The sequence below is a fragment of the Pseudoliparis swirei genome, chromosome 11, assembly GCF_029220125.1.
Source record: "Pseudoliparis swirei isolate HS2019 ecotype Mariana Trench chromosome 11, NWPU_hadal_v1, whole genome shotgun sequence".
NCBI lineage: Eukaryota > Metazoa > Chordata > Actinopteri > Perciformes > Liparidae > Pseudoliparis > Pseudoliparis swirei.
In genome coordinates this window covers 19,743,982-19,765,856 of record NC_079398.1, presented here as the reverse complement: position 1 = coordinate 19,765,856, position 21,875 = coordinate 19,743,982, and the positions used below count along the sequence as shown (strand labels likewise).

General features: G+C 46.6%; 2 protein-coding genes across 3 annotated transcripts; both read left to right on the top strand.

Annotated features, from left to right (window-relative positions):
- Positions 1-155: 155 nt before the first annotated feature.
- shprh (SNF2 histone linker PHD RING helicase) lies at positions 156-15,424 on the top strand. Of its 2 annotated transcripts, XM_056425669.1 has the most exons (30): positions 156-277; positions 795-1,427; positions 1,582-1,711; positions 1,797-2,015; positions 2,545-2,623; positions 3,024-3,174; positions 3,283-3,385; positions 3,494-3,759; positions 3,848-4,435; positions 5,199-5,450; positions 5,651-5,729; positions 5,818-5,981; positions 6,214-6,470; positions 6,613-6,734; positions 6,868-6,956; positions 7,085-7,177; positions 7,271-7,378; positions 7,951-8,093; positions 8,188-8,361; positions 8,512-8,574; positions 8,665-8,890; positions 9,066-9,203; positions 10,197-10,298; positions 10,387-10,458; positions 11,372-11,560; positions 11,703-11,795; positions 11,899-11,985; positions 14,380-14,558; positions 14,747-14,827; positions 14,925-15,424. In XM_056425669.1, exons 2-30 carry the CDS (start codon positions 807-809, stop codon positions 15,019-15,021), a joined length of 4,965 nt encoding a protein of 1,654 aa, XP_056281644.1. In that variant the 5' UTR covers positions 156-277; positions 795-806; the 3' UTR covers positions 15,022-15,424. The 2 variants fall into 2 exon arrangements, with proteins under 2 accessions (XP_056281644.1, XP_056281645.1); XM_056425670.1 differs by lacking the exons at positions 156-277; positions 795-1,427; positions 1,582-1,711; positions 1,797-2,015 and having other exon boundaries at positions 2,557-2,645.
- si:dkeyp-110a12.4 (uromodulin) lies at positions 15,192-21,217 on the top strand. The gene is made up of 9 exons (XM_056425732.1): positions 15,192-16,517; positions 17,217-17,305; positions 17,400-17,504; positions 18,930-19,090; positions 19,187-19,322; positions 19,704-19,798; positions 20,319-20,487; positions 20,720-20,831; positions 20,958-21,217. Exons 1-9 carry the CDS (start codon positions 16,427-16,429, stop codon positions 21,131-21,133), a joined length of 1,134 nt encoding a protein of 377 aa, XP_056281707.1. The 5' UTR covers positions 15,192-16,426; the 3' UTR covers positions 21,134-21,217.
- Positions 21,218-21,875: the final 658 nt, after the last annotated feature.

Below are 21,875 nucleotides of genomic sequence, written 5' to 3'. Positions count from 1 at the left end.
GAATAGTTTTGCATTTACTAATTTACTAATTACTCATATTCACATTTCCCATAGAAACACAATATACATTTGACAATGTATGCGTTTGCAGTAGCTGCCAAAATACATCCGTCTGCTCTGACGTCACTTCCTGTTTTCAAAAAAAATGGCGAATAGCAACATTAGAGTCGGTGCGTGAGTTGTGTTTTGGTGCCTGTCGTCTGCAGCTGCTGGGACCCCGGAACGGACTCCTGATGCCGCGATAGGAACCAGATCCGCTTGTTGAAGGCTCTTCAAAGTAAATCTGCTCGTTTTCTACTCAAACGATACAAAACAAATACGTGTTTTCATGCAACGCAGGAACAGCGTCCATGTTCATGCGTTGAAGCCCTGCTTGAGAGCACATTATAAACAAATACAATGTTATTATTTCACGACCAGTATATAAATAAACGTATGTGCCTGTAAGCCAGTAAGCCTCGTTAACTCTCAACGTGTGTGTGTGTGTGTGTGTGTGTGTGTGTGTGTGTGTGTGTGTGTGTGTGTGTGTGTGTGTGTGTGTGTGTGTGTGTGTGTGTGTGTGTGTGTGTGTGTGTGTGTGTGTGTGTGTGTGTGTGCCAGCAGTGATGTCAGCTGCTGTACTGACTGATGAGTCGCCAACTTAATTTAGTTGTATGTTTTTACAATGACAATAAACATCCTTATCCTTAAATAGTTTGATTGCCTTGAGATATATTTGCCATTCAACTGCTGATGTCGTACATTTAAAGTATAATGACTTTGGTAATTAACAATTCATTTTCTTTTGGTTGCAGAGTGTATACACCATGAGCAGCCGAAGAAAGAGGGCCCCCCCCGTGAGGGTGGGCGAAGACGCCAAGAAAAAGCTGAACTGGAACATGCTGGACGACCGCAAGGACGAGGAGACCCAGCAGGACGCCCAGTGGGATGCCCAGCGGGACGCCCAGCGGGACGCCCAGCGGGACGCCCAGCGGGACGCCCAGCGGGACGCCCAGCGGGACGCCCAGACGCCCTCCTGCTCCGTTCCTCCCTCTCTCTCCACCACCCAGGACACCGCCCGCAGCGCCTCTCAACCTCCCGGCACGTCGTCGGACGGCGCCCCCGCCTCAGCCTCCCTGGCCCTCACCGTGGAGCCGGCCGTTGAGCCGGACCACGGCTGGAAGGCGCTGGTCGGGGAGTTCAGCGTCCGGCCGGCTCGGGTCCCGTCGGACTGCGAGCGGAGGGCGTTCGTGCTCCACAGGACGGGGGACCGACTCTGCCTCAGTTACAGCGGCCGCGACGAGAGCTCGGGGCTGCGGGGGCCCGACGGGGACACCTGCACAGCGGAGTGTGGCCTCCGCGGGATCCCGCTGGAGGACCTGGACTGGATGCAGAAGAGGAGGGTGGTGCAGCTCTGCCGCCGGGCCACAGAGGAGGGGTCCGTCAAGGTACGAAGGTATTTCAGAGAGGATGGAATGAGGAGTTATTTCGCTGTCTTCATCATCCGGTGAACTGAGGGTTAACTGCACATGTGTTCTGGTGACACCGTATATGTGTGACAGCATTTCTTCCATCAGCTGTTTGTCCGTCTGCATCTGGCAGGTGGGGATTTACTTGCTGGAAACTGGGCTCGGGAAGCCGGAGTTCCTCAGCGAGGGAAACGCTCGGATGAAGAAAGCCAATCAACTGATGCAGAAGTTAATGGAGTATTTCTACGATTTCATCGTCCCCGGTGAGAGTCTGGTGTTTAGTGTTTGATGCTTCCGGTGCAAAAAACAACAACGACGACTGATCCCTCTGCTGTGTTTTCCGCGTAGAAGTTGTAGAGAATGAAGAAGAGGAATGTGACACCGACCTGGAGAGGCAGAACGTGGGGGAGCTCTACGATTACGTCCGGCATCGGCGCAAGAGCGAGAGCCGGGAGGTGACCTATGACCTCCAGCACAAGGCTCTTATTCCTGTTCTCAGACCCTATCAGAGCCAGGCCGTCAACTGGATGCTGAAGAGAGAGAAATACAGGAACACTTCACCTAAAGGTACTCTTAACCCTCCTGTTACCTTAGGGTCCATTTGACCCCATTCAATGTGTAACCCTCCTGTTACCTTTATATTTACTGACATATTTTACCCTCGGGGTCAATTTGACCCCAGCAATTAAAACCTCCAGAAAATTATTAGAATTAATATTGTTCTCCAAGTTTCAGTGTGAGGTACTTTATGTTTGTTTGTTGACTACCTAAATAGCCCTTTAAATATATAAAAAAGTTGATATTTCTTATATGTTTGACACAGTGAAAAACAGCCTGGGGTCAAATTGACCCGAAAGAACACCGACGTTAAACATTGAATGGGGTCAAATTGACCCTAAAGGTAACAGGAGGGTTAAACTGTGACATCATACAATGTGTAACATATGATGTTTGCCATTTCTTTCCCCATAATCTTGAATCTTGGAAATTTGATTTAGCAGCACTTCCTGACCACTGATGACATTTTTAAGTTCGGTTCCACGACCTTCGGTCAGACTCTGATAAGCTGCGTTCATACTTTCCACCTCTTTCTCAGAACCAGTTCTGCATTTCCTCTGGAGGGAGTTGATCACTTTGTGTGGGAAGAAGTTGTTCTACAACCCTTTTACCGGCTGGTAAGAACTTTAATGTTAACAGGTCAGTTCACTGAAACCACAAAAAAACCATCTCACCACCAGACCTCTGCAGGTTGTTTTTAGTTGTATGTGTTGAGGAGTGAACACGCCTAGTGCTTTGAAAAAAAGGAGCACAAGTTAAATTCCATTCATCTCTATTGTGTTGGGTTGGCAGTATCGGTGTCATGAATTGATATCCCCCCCCCCCCCAAGAAAAATAAGCTCAGCACATAAAGCTGTATCTGCATGGATAGATACCCTTAGAGGTAACTGGGAAGGTGTGTCTTTTTTAATTTGACTAAACTGACCCCGTTATCTTGAGTTTTTGCTTGTTCTTTTTTTCTACTGATACATTTCAGTATTTCTTTCAGCAGTTTTGTTCTTTTTTTAAATTGTTCAGCCTAATCCGAGAGTTCCCCGTGGCGGGTGTGGAGTGGCCCGGTGGCATCCTGGCTGATGAGATGGGTCTGGGAAAGACGGTGGAGGTCCTGGCTCTCATCCTGTTTCACACCCGACAGGACCTGAAGCAGGAGGCCCTCACCCTGCCTGAGGTGAGGAGAGTTAAAAAAACAAAAACAAATTCACCTTATTCCAGCTCTCTTAACTGTCACTGTATTATTTCCACGTATGATTATTAACAGTCTCTTTTGATCTTGCAGGGAAAATCCGTAAATTATTTCGTACCTCCTCCTCCTCTGGAGAGGAAGAAAGTTAACCGCTGCAAGTCTGAAGTTCAGCTTAAAATGAAAACATCCTACCCAAGTGCGTCACCCAGCGTCTTCTCAAACATCGCAGCTTTTATTTCCACCGCCGCTTTGATTTTAAAATGTTTTTTTTTTTTTAAACAAATGTGGTTATTTTTGTGCGCAGCTGTGCGCGTCATGCTCCTCGCCGCAATCAAGGAGACGAGATCAGGCAAAGGAGCCTCGGGCAACGCCGTCTTCACCTACATGCGCGCCACATACGGCTACGACCTCTCGAAGAACCGCGGACACGTCAAGAAGATGCTGGCGAAGCTGACCGACGAAGGCCTGGTCGACCGGGTCAAAGGTCGCGGCTTGGCCGGCTCGTTCAGACTGGGAAAGAAGTACAAGGAAACGAAGAAGACCTCGGCGGCGGTGGGAGCGACGAAGCCTGTAAGAACAAATATAAACGTGTTGCGCTGCCATCGTGACATAGTTTGTCTTATTTAACTTTAGTTCTGTTTTTCTTTTTTTTTGGTAGAACTTCAAAAACACGGAGAGCACGCCCAGGAGAATGTTCCAGAGACGAGCGAAAGAGAAGGCGGAAGCGGCTCTGCAGAACTCTCTTCTGGCGGAAGCCCAAAGGGACCGGTACCCCCTGGGGGAGGAGGTGGAAACAACGAAGGAATGGGACGAAGGTCTGAGCGAGAGAGCGGAGGACGGGCCGGACACGCCTCGGGATAAAAAGGAGTCCGATACTCAGGACTCCCCCCGACTGGAGGGAGATGCTCTTCAGCTCGAAGCCCAGGAGGCAGAACCCCCCGCCAGAGGGTCCGCGGTCCCGTTCGACGGCCCGGACTACCGCTTTGAGTGCATCTGTGGCGAGCTGGGCCTCCTGGACTTCAAGGCCCGCGTCCAGTGCATGCACTGCCAGCTGTGGCAGCACGCCGACTGCGTGAACTACCGAGAAGAAAGCCGGGGGACCACGCCGTTCTACTGCCCCCACTGCCTCGTCGCCATGAAACCCGTCTCCACCGGCGCCACCCTCATCATCTCCCCGAGCTCCATCTGCCACCAGTGGGTGGAGGAGATCAACCGGCACATCAGGTCGTCCTCGCTGCGAGTGCTGGTGAGGGGGAAGAAGAACATCTGGCCCATGTTGGGATGTCGCTGGTCTTAAGATATCACGGCAGCTCCAATATATTGATCACATACATCATGGCGGTGGCACTAAAAGGGTCATCTCGCTGACCCCGACACAGCTATCAGCCCTTCTCTGAGTTGACATGCACAAGTCGTATGTATATCGTAGGACTATAATTCAATGCTGTGTCAATTACCATAACTACCGCTAATCTGAGGGTTTTTTACTACCCTCGCGCATTGAAAGATGACATTACTTACACGTGGTACACGGCCATTTCAAGTGTTTCATAATCATATATATCATCATATAAGGATTGAGGCATCAGATTGTTGCAGTCATCCTACATACAATTCAGTACATTTTATTCCAAGAAATGTGTGTATACATTTAAAAAAGAAAATGTTTAAGCATTTAAATCTACTGTGAATGTTTCCTTCCTTGTCTCACCTCCTTTTCCTTCCTTCGTAAACATATGTACGCTTCTCTCCTCTCGTTATTATAACGTGCATTCACTTGCACTTCCACAAAAAAAAAAGAAGCACAAAACCGTAAACCTTGAAGTTCTTTTGCTAATTATATATAGATTAAATACGAAATGTTCTCACTTTTTCATGTATACACCGAGTTTTCAAAAATATTTATGGTCACTGAAATGTTGTTTAAAGTCATGGAAACCCATCAGTCAAAATGTGTATGAACCCTGCATATATATATATATTTATTTATTTCTATCTCATAATCACAGGTGTATCAGGGTGTGAAGAAGCACGGGTTCATCCAGCCTCGCGCGCTCGCCGAGCACGACGTGGTCATCACCACCTACGACGTGCTGCGCTCGGAGCTCAACTACGTCGACCTTCCCCACAGCAACAGCGAGGACGGACGGCGCTTCCGCAACCAGAAGCGCTACATGGCCGTGCCCAGCCCCCTGGTGGCCGTGCAGTGGTGGCGCATCTGTCTGGACGAGGCTCAGATGGTCGAATGTCCCACGGCCAAGGTGAGGCGAGGAGGCCTTTTGGGCTTTTTTTTTAATGTGCCGATAACCTCATTCCTGCAGCAGAATTCCATATTTGTCCTGATTAAACTTTGTGTATTCACAGATTGCACGTGTAACGTCAGACTGTGTTTTATTAAATGTTTTATTTCAGTTTGTCTGTTGGAACTTTTGCTTATGCTCCTTTTTTATGTTACCGTCAGGCTGCAGAAATGGCGCTACGCCTCGCATCCGTCAACCGCTGGTGTGTCAGTGGTACTCCGGTCCAGAGAGGCTTAGAAGGTCAAACCCCCGATTATCAAAGCGGGCCTTGAATACGAGTCTCTGTGATTCAACATCATCAACAACAACAATGTGTTTCCCTGCACAGATTTGTACGGCCTCGTGCTGTTCCTGGGCGTGGACCCGTACTGGGTGAAACACTGGTGGGTCCGCCTCCTTTACCGGCCGTATCGCCGCGGAAACACGGAGCCACTGTACAACGTCATCGCCCAATTGTTGTGGCGATCGGCTAAAAAGGACGTCATCGATCAGGTAGTGCGGCGGCGTCATCGCTCTCATCATTTTTACTTATTTAAAAGAATCTCCGGCGGTCGGAAAAAGATTTGAATAACGACGAAAATGCGAGATGTCGTTCAATATATACTCCATATGGCTCACTCTACTGTTCATAGATGTTTATCTTCTTATTCTTTGATCAATCTGCAGCACGGGGATCTCAATCTGGATTTAATCTCATTCTGTCTCCTCCGTTCTGTTCTTCCAGATCCAGATCCCCCCTCAGACGGAGGAGGTGCACTGGCTCCACTTCTCCCCCGTCGAGGGTCACTTCTACCACCGGCAGCACGAGGTCTGCTCCCGGGACGCGCTGATCAAACTCCGGAAGATCTCCGACTGGAGCCTGAAGCTCGGCAGCCTGGACCGCCGCACCGTGCACAGCATCCTGGGCCCGCTGCTGAGGCTGCGCCAGGCCTGCTGCCACCCGCAGGCCGTGAGGGGCGAGTTCCTGCCTCTGCAGAAAAGGTGAGCGGCGAGGAGTGAGACGCCGCCATCCGAAAAAGGGCAGCTGCGGCGGTTTAATTAACAACGAAGCCCGACTAATTTCGAGTACGGCATCATCCGTAACGCCGGCAAACCTTTGTGTCCCCCCCCCCCCTCTCCACAGCACCATGACGATGGAGGAGCTCATGAAGTCCCTGCAGAAGAAATGTCGAGTGGAGTGTGAAGAAGCCCACAGACAATTGGTGTGCGCCCTCAACGGCCTGGCTGGAATCCACATCATCCGAGGTATGAAAAACCGCCCACTTGCGCTCCCGGCTTCCCGTGGGAATCGGTTTAACGCGACGCGCAATCTCGTCTTTGTGACTCTCATTTAGCGGCGCATGTCGAGTGTCACTTCTAACCGGCGCCTCCTCCGCAGATGAGTTCCCGGAGGCGACGGAGATGTATAGAGAAGTGCTTCGTTCCTCGGAGGAGCACAAAGGCCGGCTGAAGACCGACTCGCTGCAGGTGTTCACGGCCTCGGCCCATTCTCATCTTCTCCTCATGTTCGTGATTAACATGCGAGGGGTTTCCATCTGAAAGCTTGTTTATATTAAAATGTCTTTTTTGACTTTTTATTTTATTTGGTCAAATAGAGACTTCATGCTACCCACAATTTGATCGAGCTGCTGAGCGCAAAGCATCCTGGGATACCTCCCACACTGCGAGACGACCGGCTGAGTGAGGAGGTGACGCACACGTGTTCCTCTCATTTCAGGAATAAACCGTATCCATTTTTTCTTTTTCCATTATTTTTAAGAATGGCCTCTGCTTCTCTGCAGACGGAGCAGCTGCGACAGCACTACATGACCAAATACGACTCCGAGGTCGCAGACGCCCATCAGGCTCTGCAGCCGGTGCTCCAGAACCTCAAAGAGCTGAAACGCAAAGTGAGAACTGTGCTCCATATCGTTCGGGACGAGGTCTAATCGGCCTCGATTAACAATCATCACCATCTTAAGCTATTTAGACCGCGTCCCGGTACCGCTCCCTGAACCACACCCCCGCTCCACCCACTCTGCTGCAGCTGAGGCTAACCACACCCCGCTGACACAAATACTTATACAGACCAATGAACAAATATAGGAACACATATTGGTCATGCCACTTGAATAAAACTTAACATCGGCCTTAAACCTGCAATTAAACCCGATTAGTGCTAATATTCTGCTCTACTTTTGTTTTATAACTTGGAAAATATTTCTCTTTCAAATGGAAGCTAATTCTGTTTTTATTGTATCTTTTATTCCCATATTTAGTCCATATCTGCATCACTTTAGGTACATTAGCTCTTACTTACTAGTTTCTGATTCATTGAACGAGAATATGTAATGGCTGAAATGACTTCTGTTTAGAGTTCGGGTCCAGAGATTGTTTGATATTCAGAAGCACTGAAGTCAGATTGATCTGTGTTCTAGTAACGCTGTATTTAAAACCTCTGTGACCGACCTGCTCTCTCAAGGTCAACCTGAATGCTCCCTGGTGGCTGGACGTCGTGGCGAAGGCAACCCGGAGCTCCAACGACGACGACCTGGTGTCCCGCATCAAGAACGAGCTGACGTCCAGCTACAAGCAGCAGGCCAACAAGCTCACCATGGCAGACAAGTACGCCGTGACTCTTTTAAAAAGCCGGATGATGGTTCATCGTTGTCCTTTCACACAGAGGTGATGACGAAAAGCCAAATGTGGTGTGCTGCAGGTTCCGTGACGCTTGCGGTCTGCAGCTCCTCCTCACCACTCAGATGCAAGATCTGCTGAAGTCCCAAAAGACCGTGCGAGACGCCGTGAAGAGTCTCGAAGGCCCGGCTTCCACGAAAGTGATTGATGAGGTCACCATATGCCACCTCAGGCCGATGAGACTGCCACTCAATAAGTGAGGCGTCGGCATTTTTTTTTTTTTTAAGCCTCATTTTGACTTCAAATGCACAAAATGTATTACAAGTTTCGGCAACATGAAACTCTACTTTTTGATTTTTCACTGCCGGTTTTTTATTTATAACTCGTCGTCTTTGTTGTCGTATAGTTGTGTTTTCTGCAAGGCGGATGTCCTCTTCATCGATTATGAGTCCAAGCTGTTTTCTCACACGTAAGTGCAGCAATACTTTCAAAAATATCTGTCGAATTGCATGAAAACTATATTCGCCGATTTAATAAAAACAAATTAAATACCCGACAGGGTGAAGGGTCAGACGGCCATCTTTGAAGAAATGATTGAGGATGAAGAGGGGCTGATGGACGACCGTCTCCCGACGACCAGCCGAGGCCTGTGGGCGGCCAGTGAGACGGAGCGCTCCCTGAAAGCCATCTTGTCTTTTGCCAAAGTGAAACGCATGGACCCCGAGCTGCTGGAGGAGGGCAACACCTTCATGGAGCTGTTTGACAACTGGAAGAAGGAATACAAGGTGTGTGCACACCTTTATTAATCCTATTTAAAAAGTCACAACGTTTGCATTCAAATTATACAACTGTTATTCCCCTGCACAGTGTCACATTATTGGCTGTGAAACATATATAATATATATATAATTACACATAATGCCCTATGGCCGTAGTGACCGATACCCGTGTGCTGCTCAGGTGCTGCATGAGTACTGGATGGTGCTGAGGAACCACGTGTCGGCCATCGACGAGCTGGGCATGGCCACGGAGAGACTACGCGTGCGTCTGCCCGACGAACCGAAGCCCAAACTCCTGTACATCATCGAGCCGCATGAGGTCAGTTACAGAGAACTGTTGTTTTTATTTATCGTCCTTTTATTTATTTTAATTTTATAGCTTTTAGGATGTTTTAACCCTCCTGTTACCTTTGGGTCAATTTGACCCCATTCAATGTTTAATGTCGGTGTTCTTTCGGGTCAATTTGACCCCAGGCTGTTTTTCACTGTGTCAAACATATAAGAAATATCAACTTTTTTATATATTTAAAGGGCTATTTAGGTAGTCAACAAACAAACATAAAGTACCTCACACTTAAACTTGGGAAACAATATTAATTCTAATAATTTTCTGGAGGTTTTAATTGCTGGGGTCAAATTGACCCCACGGGTAAAATATATCAGTAAATATAAAGGTAACAGGAGGGTTACACATTGAATGGGGTCAAATTGACCCGAAGGCAACAGGAGGGTTAAATATGTCACGTCAAGTGTCTTTGAGTACCTTGAAAAGCACTTTATAAATTAAATGCATTATTATTATTATTATTATTAATGAAGCATATTATTTTTATTATGCATTATAACAACAAGGCAATGGAAGTCCATTCTGTTTAAAAGGCATTTAAAACTGCTCTATTTTATTTATATTGCCCTGTTTCACAAATCACAACTTCGAAAAATGAAGTTAAACTTCAATGGGGGGAAATTAAACAGAAATATTGTTATTGACGCTTTAAAATCATTGTGTGTGTGGTTACTCTTTTAATTTCCACTCCAAAACTTGATTTGTAGAGTTGTTTTACATTAAAAACCCAAATGTTTAGTGTGTTTCTTAATCAGTAAAATGCATATTTTATATCTGTGGATACTAAAGTGTAGATGCAGTGAAGTTCATGTAATGAAGGTTCACTGTCTTTAACATGTGAGCTGAATGACGAACTGTTTATGGAGGAATTAAAAGATCATGTCTGGACTCTGACCCGGTATCGATGTAATATTCTGCCTGAAGTATCTGTAGTGCATTCCTGACCTTCACTTGTTTTGCTTCCAGGTGGAGCAGAACAGGGTGAAGCTGTTGAACGACCAGGCGGTGGCCAAGTCTCAACTCCAGAAGAAGCTCGGACAGTTTCTGTATCTCACCAATCTGGAGAAGGTCAGAGAGCCACAGAAGTTCTTCCTGAGCTCAGTCCGAGACTTTGACCTCAAACCGTGTGAGGTGACCTCGTGTTCCTCTGTTCCAGTCCCAGGACAAGTCGACCGGAGGCCTGAACCCGGAGCCGTGTCCCATCTGCGCCCGGCCCCTGGGCCAGGAGGTGAGCAGCATGGCGTCGCTGTGAGGGACGTTTTAAATGTCAGTCTCCTCGTGTCCGGGTGTTACGCAACAGCGCCGCTTTCTTTCTTCCTGCACCAACATCCCCAATTCATTGTCACTGTTGTTGTTTTTATATAGTACATACATGTTGCTATTCTGCTGTCTTCAAGGGCTATTTTATATTTATCCTGTTATTCTGTAAATTCCCTGTATGTACGAGGAGTCAAATCCCATGTATGTGCACACGTACATGGCCGATGAAGCAGCATCCCTGGCTGTTGATGCACTGGTGGAGCAGCAGTAACACAGGGCTCGGACGGTCATGGAAAACCTGGAAAAGTCATGGAATTTTAAAATGGTCATTTCCAGGCCTGGAAAAGTCATGGAAAAAACGTAAATCATAAAAGTTTTGGAAAAGTCATGGAAATTTGTTATAATCACATGTTCATTTACGTCGAGTTTGAAATAATTAATATTTTTTTTAAAGACAGACGCTCAAAATATAATCCGGCGTCCGCTCTCAATAAGCAAAATGTTCTAAATTGTTCATGTTTATACCGAGATTTCATTTTGGTCATGGAAATTTGGTTTTAAGTCATGGAAAAGTCCTGGAAATCCATTGGTCAAAATGTGTAAAAACCCTGGAACATCTTGAGTCACATGTTTAGCTTTGTGTCCAAAACTATTTATTGGTGGTAATAATGTTTCTGGCGGGTGGAAGATTTTTTTTTTTTTTGGCTTCCCATTGCTTCAAATCCATAGGCAGCTAAAAACTCTATTCAAGGCGTAAAACAGTTTTCTTTTAACTGACTTTAAGAACTTAAAATCTCCCGGACGATGCCGTTCAGTATTTATCATTTAGTTCCCCTCACCGGGGTTCTATATATTCCAGTTGAACTGCGTCTCTTCCCCAGTGGGCGGTGCTGATCTGCGGCCATTGCTTCTGCAACGAGTGCATCGCGATCATCGTGGAGCAGTACAGCGTGGGCTCCCGGCGCCGCGCCGTCCAATGTGCCATCTGTCGGCAGACCACGGCCCACGCCGAGATCTCCTACGTGTTCACCACGCAGTCGTCCAGCCAGGACCAGGACGTGCCGGTCAAGGTCGGTCCAAGCGGCTTAATTGTCCAAACGTGACTCAACGGGGGTCGTGGTTATACCGTTGACCCTCGTGACGGCTCCGGTCAGGCCACTCTGTTCTTTCATTAACGCTGTTGCACACATGTCCTCCTCCCGTGTTGGTCAGGGAAGCCACTCGACCAAAGTCGAGGCAGTGGTGAGAACCCTGAAGAAGATTCAAGTGGCCGACCCCGGGGCCAAGTGCCTCGTCTTCTCCACGGTAACTGAAACTATCTATCCTCTCTCTCTCTCTCTCCCCCCCGCGGTGATTTTACTTTGATGACAGGGAGCTCGGATCTGACCCGGGTCTTTCTCCTCCACAGTGGCTGAGTGTCCTGGACATCATTGCCAAGGCCTTGTTCGACAACAACATGGAGTTCTCTCAAATCAACGGGATTCGCAAGTTTCAGGTGGTTTTACATTTTCTTTGGGACCGTCACACCGCGCGGCGGTGGAGTTTTACCGCTTCAACAGAAACCCTCTCGAGACATTGTCGGAGGTTGGGAAAAGACGACCAGGACGGCAAAGTAAAACTCAAAACAAAGTGGATTTATTTCAGTGTGGTGGAACAAAAAGTCCGAAGACAACAACATATTTAAGGTGCAGCGCGGGCCTGGGTGAAGTCAGCTAAAGGCATCGTTCCAGAACAGACTCAAGTTCTCAAGGAGAACGTGACTCTGTGTCATCTTTAAGAGCAAGCGTGATTGGATAATATAGATGGAGGCGTCACTCGGTTTAAACTTTTGCCGTCTCGTCGGTGGAGCTCAGGGTGGTCCCGCCCTCTGGGCTCCGATCTTCTCGCCAACGTCACACAATCAGTGTGTGTGTGTGTTGTTCTCCACTTCAAGCGGGAGGTGTGCAGTTTCTGCTGAGGGGGCGCTGGTTTCTTTAACATAATAATAACTAGAATGGGCACTCGGTGGAGCGCATACCTTCGCATATCACAAGATTGGGCATTGAATTATGAACATGTTGGCATTAGTTGCATGCCAATTGGATGAAAATGGGTAAAAAGAAGATGTTGACCTTTTCATGACCCTGACCTTTGACCCGATCGATCCCAAAATCTAATCAAATGGTCCCCGGATAATAACCAATCATCCCACCAAATTTCATGCGATTCGGTTTAATACTTTTTTACTTATGCGAATAACACGCATACAAATAAATAAATAAATACGCGGCGATCAAAACATAACCTTCCGCATTTTCAATGCGAAGGTAATGATAGAAACTATCTGTTGCTAAGATAAACAAGTTCTTGACGGTGTCGGGTACGTTTCTTATTAAATCTACGACTGGGAGGTCAGGGCCAGGGGTTCACAGTGTTCCTAGTTGTCCTCCCTGTGTGGATCGGGGAGGGGGAGCGTAGAGTTGGTGCCTAGTACTCCCCAGCGTGCCTCCCGTGTGGACGCGTCGGCCTCTGACCGAGGTCACGAAGACTTCGTACCTGTCCGTGCTCCTTATGAGGCGATGTCGGTACGTTCCAAAGCATGTGGGTGTGTATGTGCTGTTCCTCTCTGTCCAGGGCCTTAATGCTTTACACGTACATAGAGTATAATGCATGTATTTTTATATTCTTAACAACGTCCACATACTTTACACGTGCACCTTCACCCACACACATCATTCCTACAACTCTTATTTTCCGGATAAGAACATTGTATTAATCCGACAATGAAGGACATACCAGGTGCAGCTCAGCACTGATGACTTCTCATGTGTCTTTTGCCTCGAGGCCGTCTCCTCTGGACACTTCATGGAAATCAACTCTGAAGTGTGTGAGAGATCCTGCAGACGGACGGATATATAAATATAATGCAACACCCTTTTTTAGAAATAATTATTTCACATCTGAGACTCATATTGACCATAGTTTTGATGTGGAACTAATATGTAAAAAGTATGTAAAAAGCCTAAAAAGTATCCAATTATCATTTTTTAAATTGTTGATGTAAGAGAATAGTTCAAGAGTTTGGATGAGTTATAAAACTGCTACATTATGGCACCGTGTGATCCTTCGTGGGGGGGGGGGGGTTTAACACTGAAAACGTGCTTCTTCAGAATGAATTTTTTTTATATAGAATACTGTAACAAAATGTCTATTAGCACATTAAAAACGCTTATATATATTTCTTCATTCCAGACTCATACGTCCATTAAAATAAAAACACAAATACAACTAGAACGGGCACTCGGTGGAGCGCATACCTTCGCATATCACAAGATTGGGCATTGAATTATGAACATTGGCATTAGTTGCATTCCAATTGGATAGAAATTGACCGTGCTATGGTAAAAAGAAGATTTTGACCTTTCCATGACCTTGACCGTTGACCCGATTGATCCCAAAATCTAATCAAATGGTCCCCGGATAATAACCAATCCCACCAAATTTCATGCGATTCAAGAAGATTTTGACCTTTTCATGGCCTTGACCTTTGACCCGATCGATCCCAAAATCTAATCAAATGGTCCCCGGATAATAACCAATCATCCCACCAAATTTCATGCGATTCGGTTTAAAACTTTTTTTGTGATGCGAGGAACACGCATACAAATAAATAAATGGCGATCAAAACATAACCTTCCGCATTTTCAATGCGAAGGTAACAACACTATATAAAATATAAAATACAATACGAGGACACAGGTCCAATCATTGCAGCTAAAAAGTCGCTTAGATCTACTTCCGATATATTTAGCCGTATTGAACCCTGACGAGACGTCGCCTGCATCTTGAGCTCACATCGGGCGCTCGGCGTGAATCATTTTGTCCGTTTGTGCCGACTTCTCTCGTCCAGGAGAATCTGTGCTCCTTCAAATACGAAGAGAAGATCAACATCCTCCTCCTGCCCCTCCACACCGGCTCCAACGGCCTGAACATCATCGAGGCGACGCACGTGCTGCTGGTGGAGCCGATCCTCAACCCCGCCCACGAGCTGCAGGCCGTAGGCCGAGTGCACCGCATCGGACAAACTAAGTGAGACGCCCGGGGGGGGGGGGATCGATTTATGTATCGATGTCTTCGACGCACATGCAGTTTTTTTTTCATGTTTGTTGGTGATTTTGAGGTTTTATGGTTTCAAATCACGCCCAGTATATGTTTTAATGTTCTACCGCCGCTGTTTTGTACATGTTGTGTAACTTCAGTTGTTCTCTGTCCGCCAGGCCGACGTTTGTTCACAAATTCCTCATCAAATCCACCATCGAAGAGAGGATGCAGGCGATGCTGAAGACCGCGGACAAAAGGTGACGATACTCACGGAATAAAGACATTTAAAAAGATATTTAAAACCAATAAATTCAGAGGCAAGATGACGGCTGACGTTTTTTATTTAAATTCCAGCCACACCAGCACGACCATGAAGCACTCGGAGGCGGCCGTGCTGACCGTCGCCGACCTGGCGGATCTGTTTACTGAAGACGCAGAACATCTGGAGTGACTGCACACCTGGACGGCAATGGAGGACCACCTGCTGGTCGAGAGAGCTCTCTCTACTGGTGGGAGGAGAACTCTGATTTTTCACGTTCCACTTTTTTTATATATTTAAAACCAGCTTGAAGTTATCAAATACATTCCCCCCCCCCCCCCCCCCCAAAAGACATTTTATCCGACCGCCGATTACATGACTCTTAATCGTATTGCCGTTTTTAATCTCTTGTCATATAGTTGGAATTTAATGATTCAATAACTATTTCTGCTGTTACAGTTTTGATGCCCGTTGTTCGTCTAATATTCTGTTTTATGGATTTATACACAACTTTAGAGGAACTTGAATGCGGCGATTTGAGGTTCCTTCACAACTTAAATCGGGAAATAAACATCTGCTGCTGACAGGACGCCGACCTGCTGTGACCGGCTCTTTTTATCCGGTGCTTTTCATCGTGGTTTATTCGTCTGTGTAAAAATGGAAGCGGCCAGGAAGCCATTGAGCTCAACTCTCTTTTACAATTGAAGAAGTGGTGAGAGATTCTCGCAGGAGACAATCTTCTCAAAGCCATCCGTCAGCCGGACAAGTCGGCCGGACACTTATTTGCAAAACTAAAAAAACACAAGATTTAGTGCCTTGGAAAGTAATCTTGTAAATTAAACTCGTAAAAGTCAGCGAGTGTGAGACCTTCTCCGCCACATTATCTCATATTACCACTTCCAAATTGTCTGGACCAGTTTAAGAGAGATGTGGCGGTTTTATTGTGTTTCTCTCGTTTCAAAGCTTCTTTTTTTGGGGGAAAGTGATGAAAATAATGTTTCCGTTCTTGTGTTTGCCTGCTCACGTATTTACACACACACACGTACGCACACACTCGCGGGGTCTTTGGCGTCGTGAACTGAATTGCCCTCGACTCGTAATTGCTTTCTTCTCGTCCGACTGACTGGGATTCCCGCACCAGTAAAAGATTTTTTTTTTTTTTTTAAACGTCCAGACAAAAGGACGTCGACGACAAAGAGCGCCGGGTCCCCGTTGTTCCTCCTTTCACATGGTTACCAGACTCGCCGCTGCTCCCCTGTAGGAAGAGGCGGTTGTAAGATGTTTACCAACAGGACGTAGGCGGTAACATACGTGTTACCTTGGACTCCCCTCGACTCCCTCTATTCATGCGTGGAATCTCATTGTTGGTGCGCACATCATTCAGGCTGCTGTTTTAAGGCCAGAGGGAGGCTCCTCATTCAGCAGAGCTGCTGAGTGGAGTAAGAGAAGAGGGGGGCACTACGTCTTGCGGTGACAGCGAGCTGTGGTTGGATCGTCCCCGGGGAGATTTTTTTTTTTACAGCGCTTCAGGGGGAAGAGGACCAACAAGGTAGTGGCCGAGTGGCGGAGAGGAAGCCAGAGGGAGCGTCCCGGGAAGATGGCACCTGCCAGTTTGGTTCTTCTCGCCTGGTTACTGTTCACCATGAGGATGGTCACCGCGGCGGTGCATCTGGAGCCGGAGGAGGAGGGTGAGCTCACACTCCACATCACTAGAAAAGTGTCACGGGTCGGGGGGGACGTATTCATTCACAATGTCATTAGTGAGCAATTTTTCATATCGACGAATTATGGGTTCAACGTTGTGCTTCCCGGGCCTTAAACTGTTTTTTTTTTTTTTTTAAGTGATAATTTATTGCTTCAGTTTCTAGTTTCTTCCACAACAGCAGCAGTATACTTAGGAATTAAAGTATTTAGCGGGAGTTAAAGAAGTATTCAGATGCTTTTCTTTAGTCAAAAGGAGCAAAATACAAGTAAAAGTCCTGCAATCAAAATCTTAAATCACAAGTCCAGAAGTATCAACATTAAAAGAACTCATTATGCAGCAGAATGAACCCTGTGAGGCTAAATGTGACTCCACACAATGTTATTGATGCATTAAGGGGTAAGAAGCATCATGAGATATGTTTCACTACGATGTTTACTTTTGGTAGTTTCATCTTTAAAGTACATTACATCATATATTTGTTAAAATCTTATTTGAAAAGTAACTTTCTTAACGATATCGCCCTCTGAAATGTTCTGGCGTAGAAGTATAAAGTCACGGAACATGGAAATACTCCCGTCCTTGACTACATTTAGATATCAATAACTGGCCTTTTGTTATGCAGATTGTCTATAAGTATTAAAATGTGATGACACAGTACATATTAATCTCTCCTTCCCGTTAGAGCTCAACGACACCGTCATCTGTAACAACGACCACATGGAGGTCGTTATCCCCAGCGCTTTCTTCCTCAACAAGGTGCCTCCAGTTTATGTAAGTGAGCAGCTTTTATTTATTTCACTCATGTCCTAAACTATGTGCATTCCGAGTTTGATTCATAAATAAATGTATGTATTCTTCTGTTTAGGTTGAGGATTTGCATTTGAATGATCCGGAGTGCCGTGGCGTCGAGGTCGGAGACGACTACGTCTTCAGCATCAAGACGAATCTCTCCGACTGCGGAACCATAATGGTACGTCTTCCCCTCCTCCTGCATTTAAAGCCTTTGAGAACTTCTCAGTCTGGTCGTGTCAGCAGGAGTCCAACTAATCAAATACCGCACGTGAACTCTAGACATTTAGAACAACCCTCGACAAAAGCCGTAGACAAATAACACTTGGGATCTCCATTATTGACAACATTACCCCCCCCCCCCATCGTAATAAATCGAACTATTTTACGATGTCTGCGGTTGTCGTGGGAAATGGGCCTCCCAATCGGGATCTTTTCACCGCCTAAAAACGTCGGCGCTTCAGTCGATTTATCGCACTTTACATAACAGCAAGAGATCAACTTGAAGAAGAAGACCCGAGCTGGGACTGAGGCTCCGCGTTCAGGCGGGTGTGATGCAATTCAGCTCGGAGCAAGTACAATAAGATGGACGGAGAAAGGCACATACATCGGAGCCCAGACGGAGAGGAGTGAAGAGAAAGGGAAGGGGGTGTTTTAAAGAAAGAAGGGCGGGGTTGTTTCTTCTCCCTCCGGGGCCCTGAATGGCCTCGCGGGTTCTAAATTAGCGGGATTTACATGGAAATGATGATGTGTTGCCGTTCTCTGAATAGGAAAGCCGTAAATCATTTGTCCAACGAGCCTCCTGATTATTTCAATTAAGACACTCTTGGATTTTTTTTGGGGGGGGGGGAGCGTATATCCCTCCTTCAGCACGCGAGTGTCCTTGAATTACTCGCCTGGAATGCATGACGATCTTTGTCTCGTAGAGAAAGCAAAGTTAACGCGGCTTTTCAGCGGGGAAGGAAACGCCGCAGCGCTCCACCTCGCCGGTGTTAACGAGGTTTGAGAGCGAGCCGCTCTGGATTAGATGAGCTGTTGCTAAAGGAGAGGAATGCCACAGCTGTCCAGCTCGCTTTCACCTTGTAACTTTTGAACCCGCTGACGGGAGACGAAATGAAGGAACCGTTGGGTTTAAAGGTCAGGGTTGTTCCTCAGCCTCAGTGCTGCCTCGGTGTTTGTTACCCAGCTTTCAGTGCAGGTGTTGGAGATCTGTTGCTCGCTACAGAGACCTGCCAGTGGCGCTCACAGTGGGGGTGTTGTGTGTTTACCAAGAGGAAGTGAAAGACGTCTCAAATGCATGTTGGAGCTCAGGGCCACTGGTCCCGCTCGGAGAGCCCAGAGGCCTCCAGGAGCCCGGTGGGACCCACAGCCTGTTCAACCGGCCACGTCTAGAGAGTTCTACCCGTCAGCTGACGACAGCTGAGCCGCTGACTTTTGTGTTGTTTTCCTCCACCATACTACCTTGCCACGGCAGATTTCTGCAGTGTTTCCCACACAGAATAGCGTCGTGGATATCCATTCTGGAATTGTCAAGAGGAAGAAACAAAAACACTGCTGCAGAAAATGTTTTGCACTTATTTTTTATCTGATATCTTCCTCTCCTCAGGCCTCAGATGAGTCCCACATCATGTTCATAAACACGATACACAACAACGATTCAGATGTTATAACGAGGAACTATATCAACATAACGTTCGTGTGCCGCTACCCCATCAACTACCTGGTCCAACAGCCCAACGGGGAGAACATGATCAGAGTCGACATCCGGTGAGTCTTCGGGTTGAATTTAATCTCCTTCCGAATGGTTTTCTGTTTTTTAACGCGGTCCTTCTTTAATTTAATCCTTTTTTTTTAATGGACCAGCACCATCACTTTGAACACGGAGGACGGAAACTTCTCCGTGTCGATGTTGCTGTACAAAGACGACGCGTTCGAGGACAGGTGGACCACGGTGCCGTCGCTGACGCTGGAGGACGACATCTTTGTGAAAGTCTTCATGGTAAATCACCTTAAATCCCTACAGAGTGATAATATATTAATAAAGAATTAACTGAACATGCACCGTAGATATGTGGAGCAATGTGTTGTGATTTGGATGATATACCATGAAGGAAAAGTCAAATGTAATGAGAGTCCAGAGACACACATGAAAGTATTCTGACTATTGACAGCTATTCTTGGAGTGGATGAAGCACGTCGTTGCACAACGTTAAGCAATTGGCTGTGGACGTTCCTAGCAATGGTGGAAATCCATCCCTCGACCCATGACCAGATAGTAATTTGAGCTCCCATGTTTACTTAGTGTGTATAACCGGTTTGTGGCCCAGTTGTGAGGTAATAACCTCGCGGAAAGAATGACTCGACTCTTCCCATCCGGCAGATACCGGGCCACCTGATGCTGCGTGTGGAGAGATGCTGGGCCACGCCGACCAGCGATCCGTACAGTAATATTCAGTACACCTTCATCGGAGACAGGTAGACAGAAGAAGATTTCTTATTTAATCTGAGCAAACGGGGTCCCATAGCGCAGCTGTACCGGTTCTTTTCCATGTGCCATCTTGCAGCAGAAACAGTATGAATACAATAGGTTGAGATACTTTGTCTTTGTTATGGTGAAACCTGATTATGGCGCGTGAGCAAATTTCCACACACACACACACACACAGAAATAAGAGAATTTGTTGCTCAGGGGGTTGGTCAGACACTCTGAGAGAGCCTGGTCATGTGACTCCTGTCTGAGAGGCCACGTGCATTTCACTTCAACAGCTGTGCATGTCCTTGACAACCAGGCAGTATTTAGAACTGAGCAGCAGCCAGGCAATGGACAATGATTTAGAAATGCCAGAAGGACTCGTACTGTGTCGAGTCACTTGGATCGTGTTTACTACATTTCTAAACTTTGCAATTCATCACATCAGTTGAAATCTGTTTGCCGACGGTCTTTCCGTCTCACTCTCACCGGGCCTCCCTGACTTCTCTGCCTCCCTCCCCGTAGCTGCCCGGTGTTGGCCAATGAACAGACCCTGAGCGTGCTGAAGAACGGCCAGGGCCCGGAGGCCACCTTCAGGATACAAATGTTCAAGTTTGTCGGCAGCTCTTACACCAACGTCTTCCTCCACTGCAACGTCCAGATCTGCCACAACACCCCGGGAGTGTGTCAGCCTGTGAGTGAGCCCGTGCAGCCGCCATTCCTCAAACCGCAGTCAGAGGCCAGTTGAGACAAGTAGCCTGCTATATGTGCGGCTTATGTCCTTAATATAGACCCATTGGCCCAGAATTGTTTTTCAGCCATATGATCTCCGTGTAGTTAAGCTCCAAGTCCTAATTTAAAACATGCACCACTTGACATCTAGACGCGTGTTCCTCTGTTGTTTCACTCATCTATTTGCCCAACAGAACTGTTCCAGTGAAGATGAATTAATCAGGACCCGCAGAGACATCCCTCTGTCCCATACAGTGTCTTATGGACCAATCAGACGGCTACTAGGCGGTGAAAAGCCCAGTCTGAGTATGTTTATTTCCTCTCGATCTCAGAGCTGTAGCTTTTAAAGCTTTGAGAGACTATAGAGATTCTAGATAAGTGTATGCAATTCATATGCAAAGCGTGGTTCCACCTGTGTCCTGTTCCATGTAGATGCGGGCAGATACCCTCACGTGGAGACTTTTGTCCTCGGGGGGCTGCTGGTCGTCTTGCTGCTGGTCACCGGCGTGTTTGGGAAGCTGTGGCTTCGCTCCCGGCGGTTCTACCCGGCGCGGGACGCTCAGCTCACTCTGTCCAACATGCAACACCTCTCAGAGGTGGCCTCGTGAATCTGGGGCCTTTTTTCTTAACCAATAAAATGACCACACAGGCATGTCAAATTATTATTACAATAATAAAATAATCTCCCTCAAGGGTTGTCTCGATTGTTATTTTTCCAGTTGTGAAAAGAAAGTATGTATTCAAGCACCATTTTGAGGTACTTTAGAGATTTCAAATTTCATGCAATTTTTCACTTCCGCTTTTCTACATTTCAGAGCGACATATTGTTATTTGTACTCCATCAGACAGCTATAAATTACAATGCATCTAGATACAATCTGCATGTGCCGAGCATATGACCATAAACAAGTTAATTGTGATAGATAAAACAGCCCAACAAAGTTAAGTATTAATAAAGTTTTTTAGGGTGAAAGAGTACTTTCTGGTATTAAATGATAATTCATTAGCTTTTATTACTTTAAGTTTAAACGCATTACTTTTTTATGTATTTAGATTTCTCATGTTTTCAAAAGGGACTAAATTAAGAATTTGTTGTGGATTATTTTTCGCTGATTCATTACACGTGGACATGAATTAATTGTGTGTGTGTGTGTGTGTGTGTGTGTGTGTGTGTGTGTGTGTGTGTGTGTGTGTGTGTGTGTGTGTGTGTGTGTGTGTGTGTGTGTGTGTGTGTGTGTGTGTGTGTGTGTGTGTGTGTGTGTGTGTGTGTAAAATATGCTTCATCATGCTATGGCAACACAGGCAAGTTCATCATCAACCGCCATTTTATCCTCGAAGTAATTTGAATCG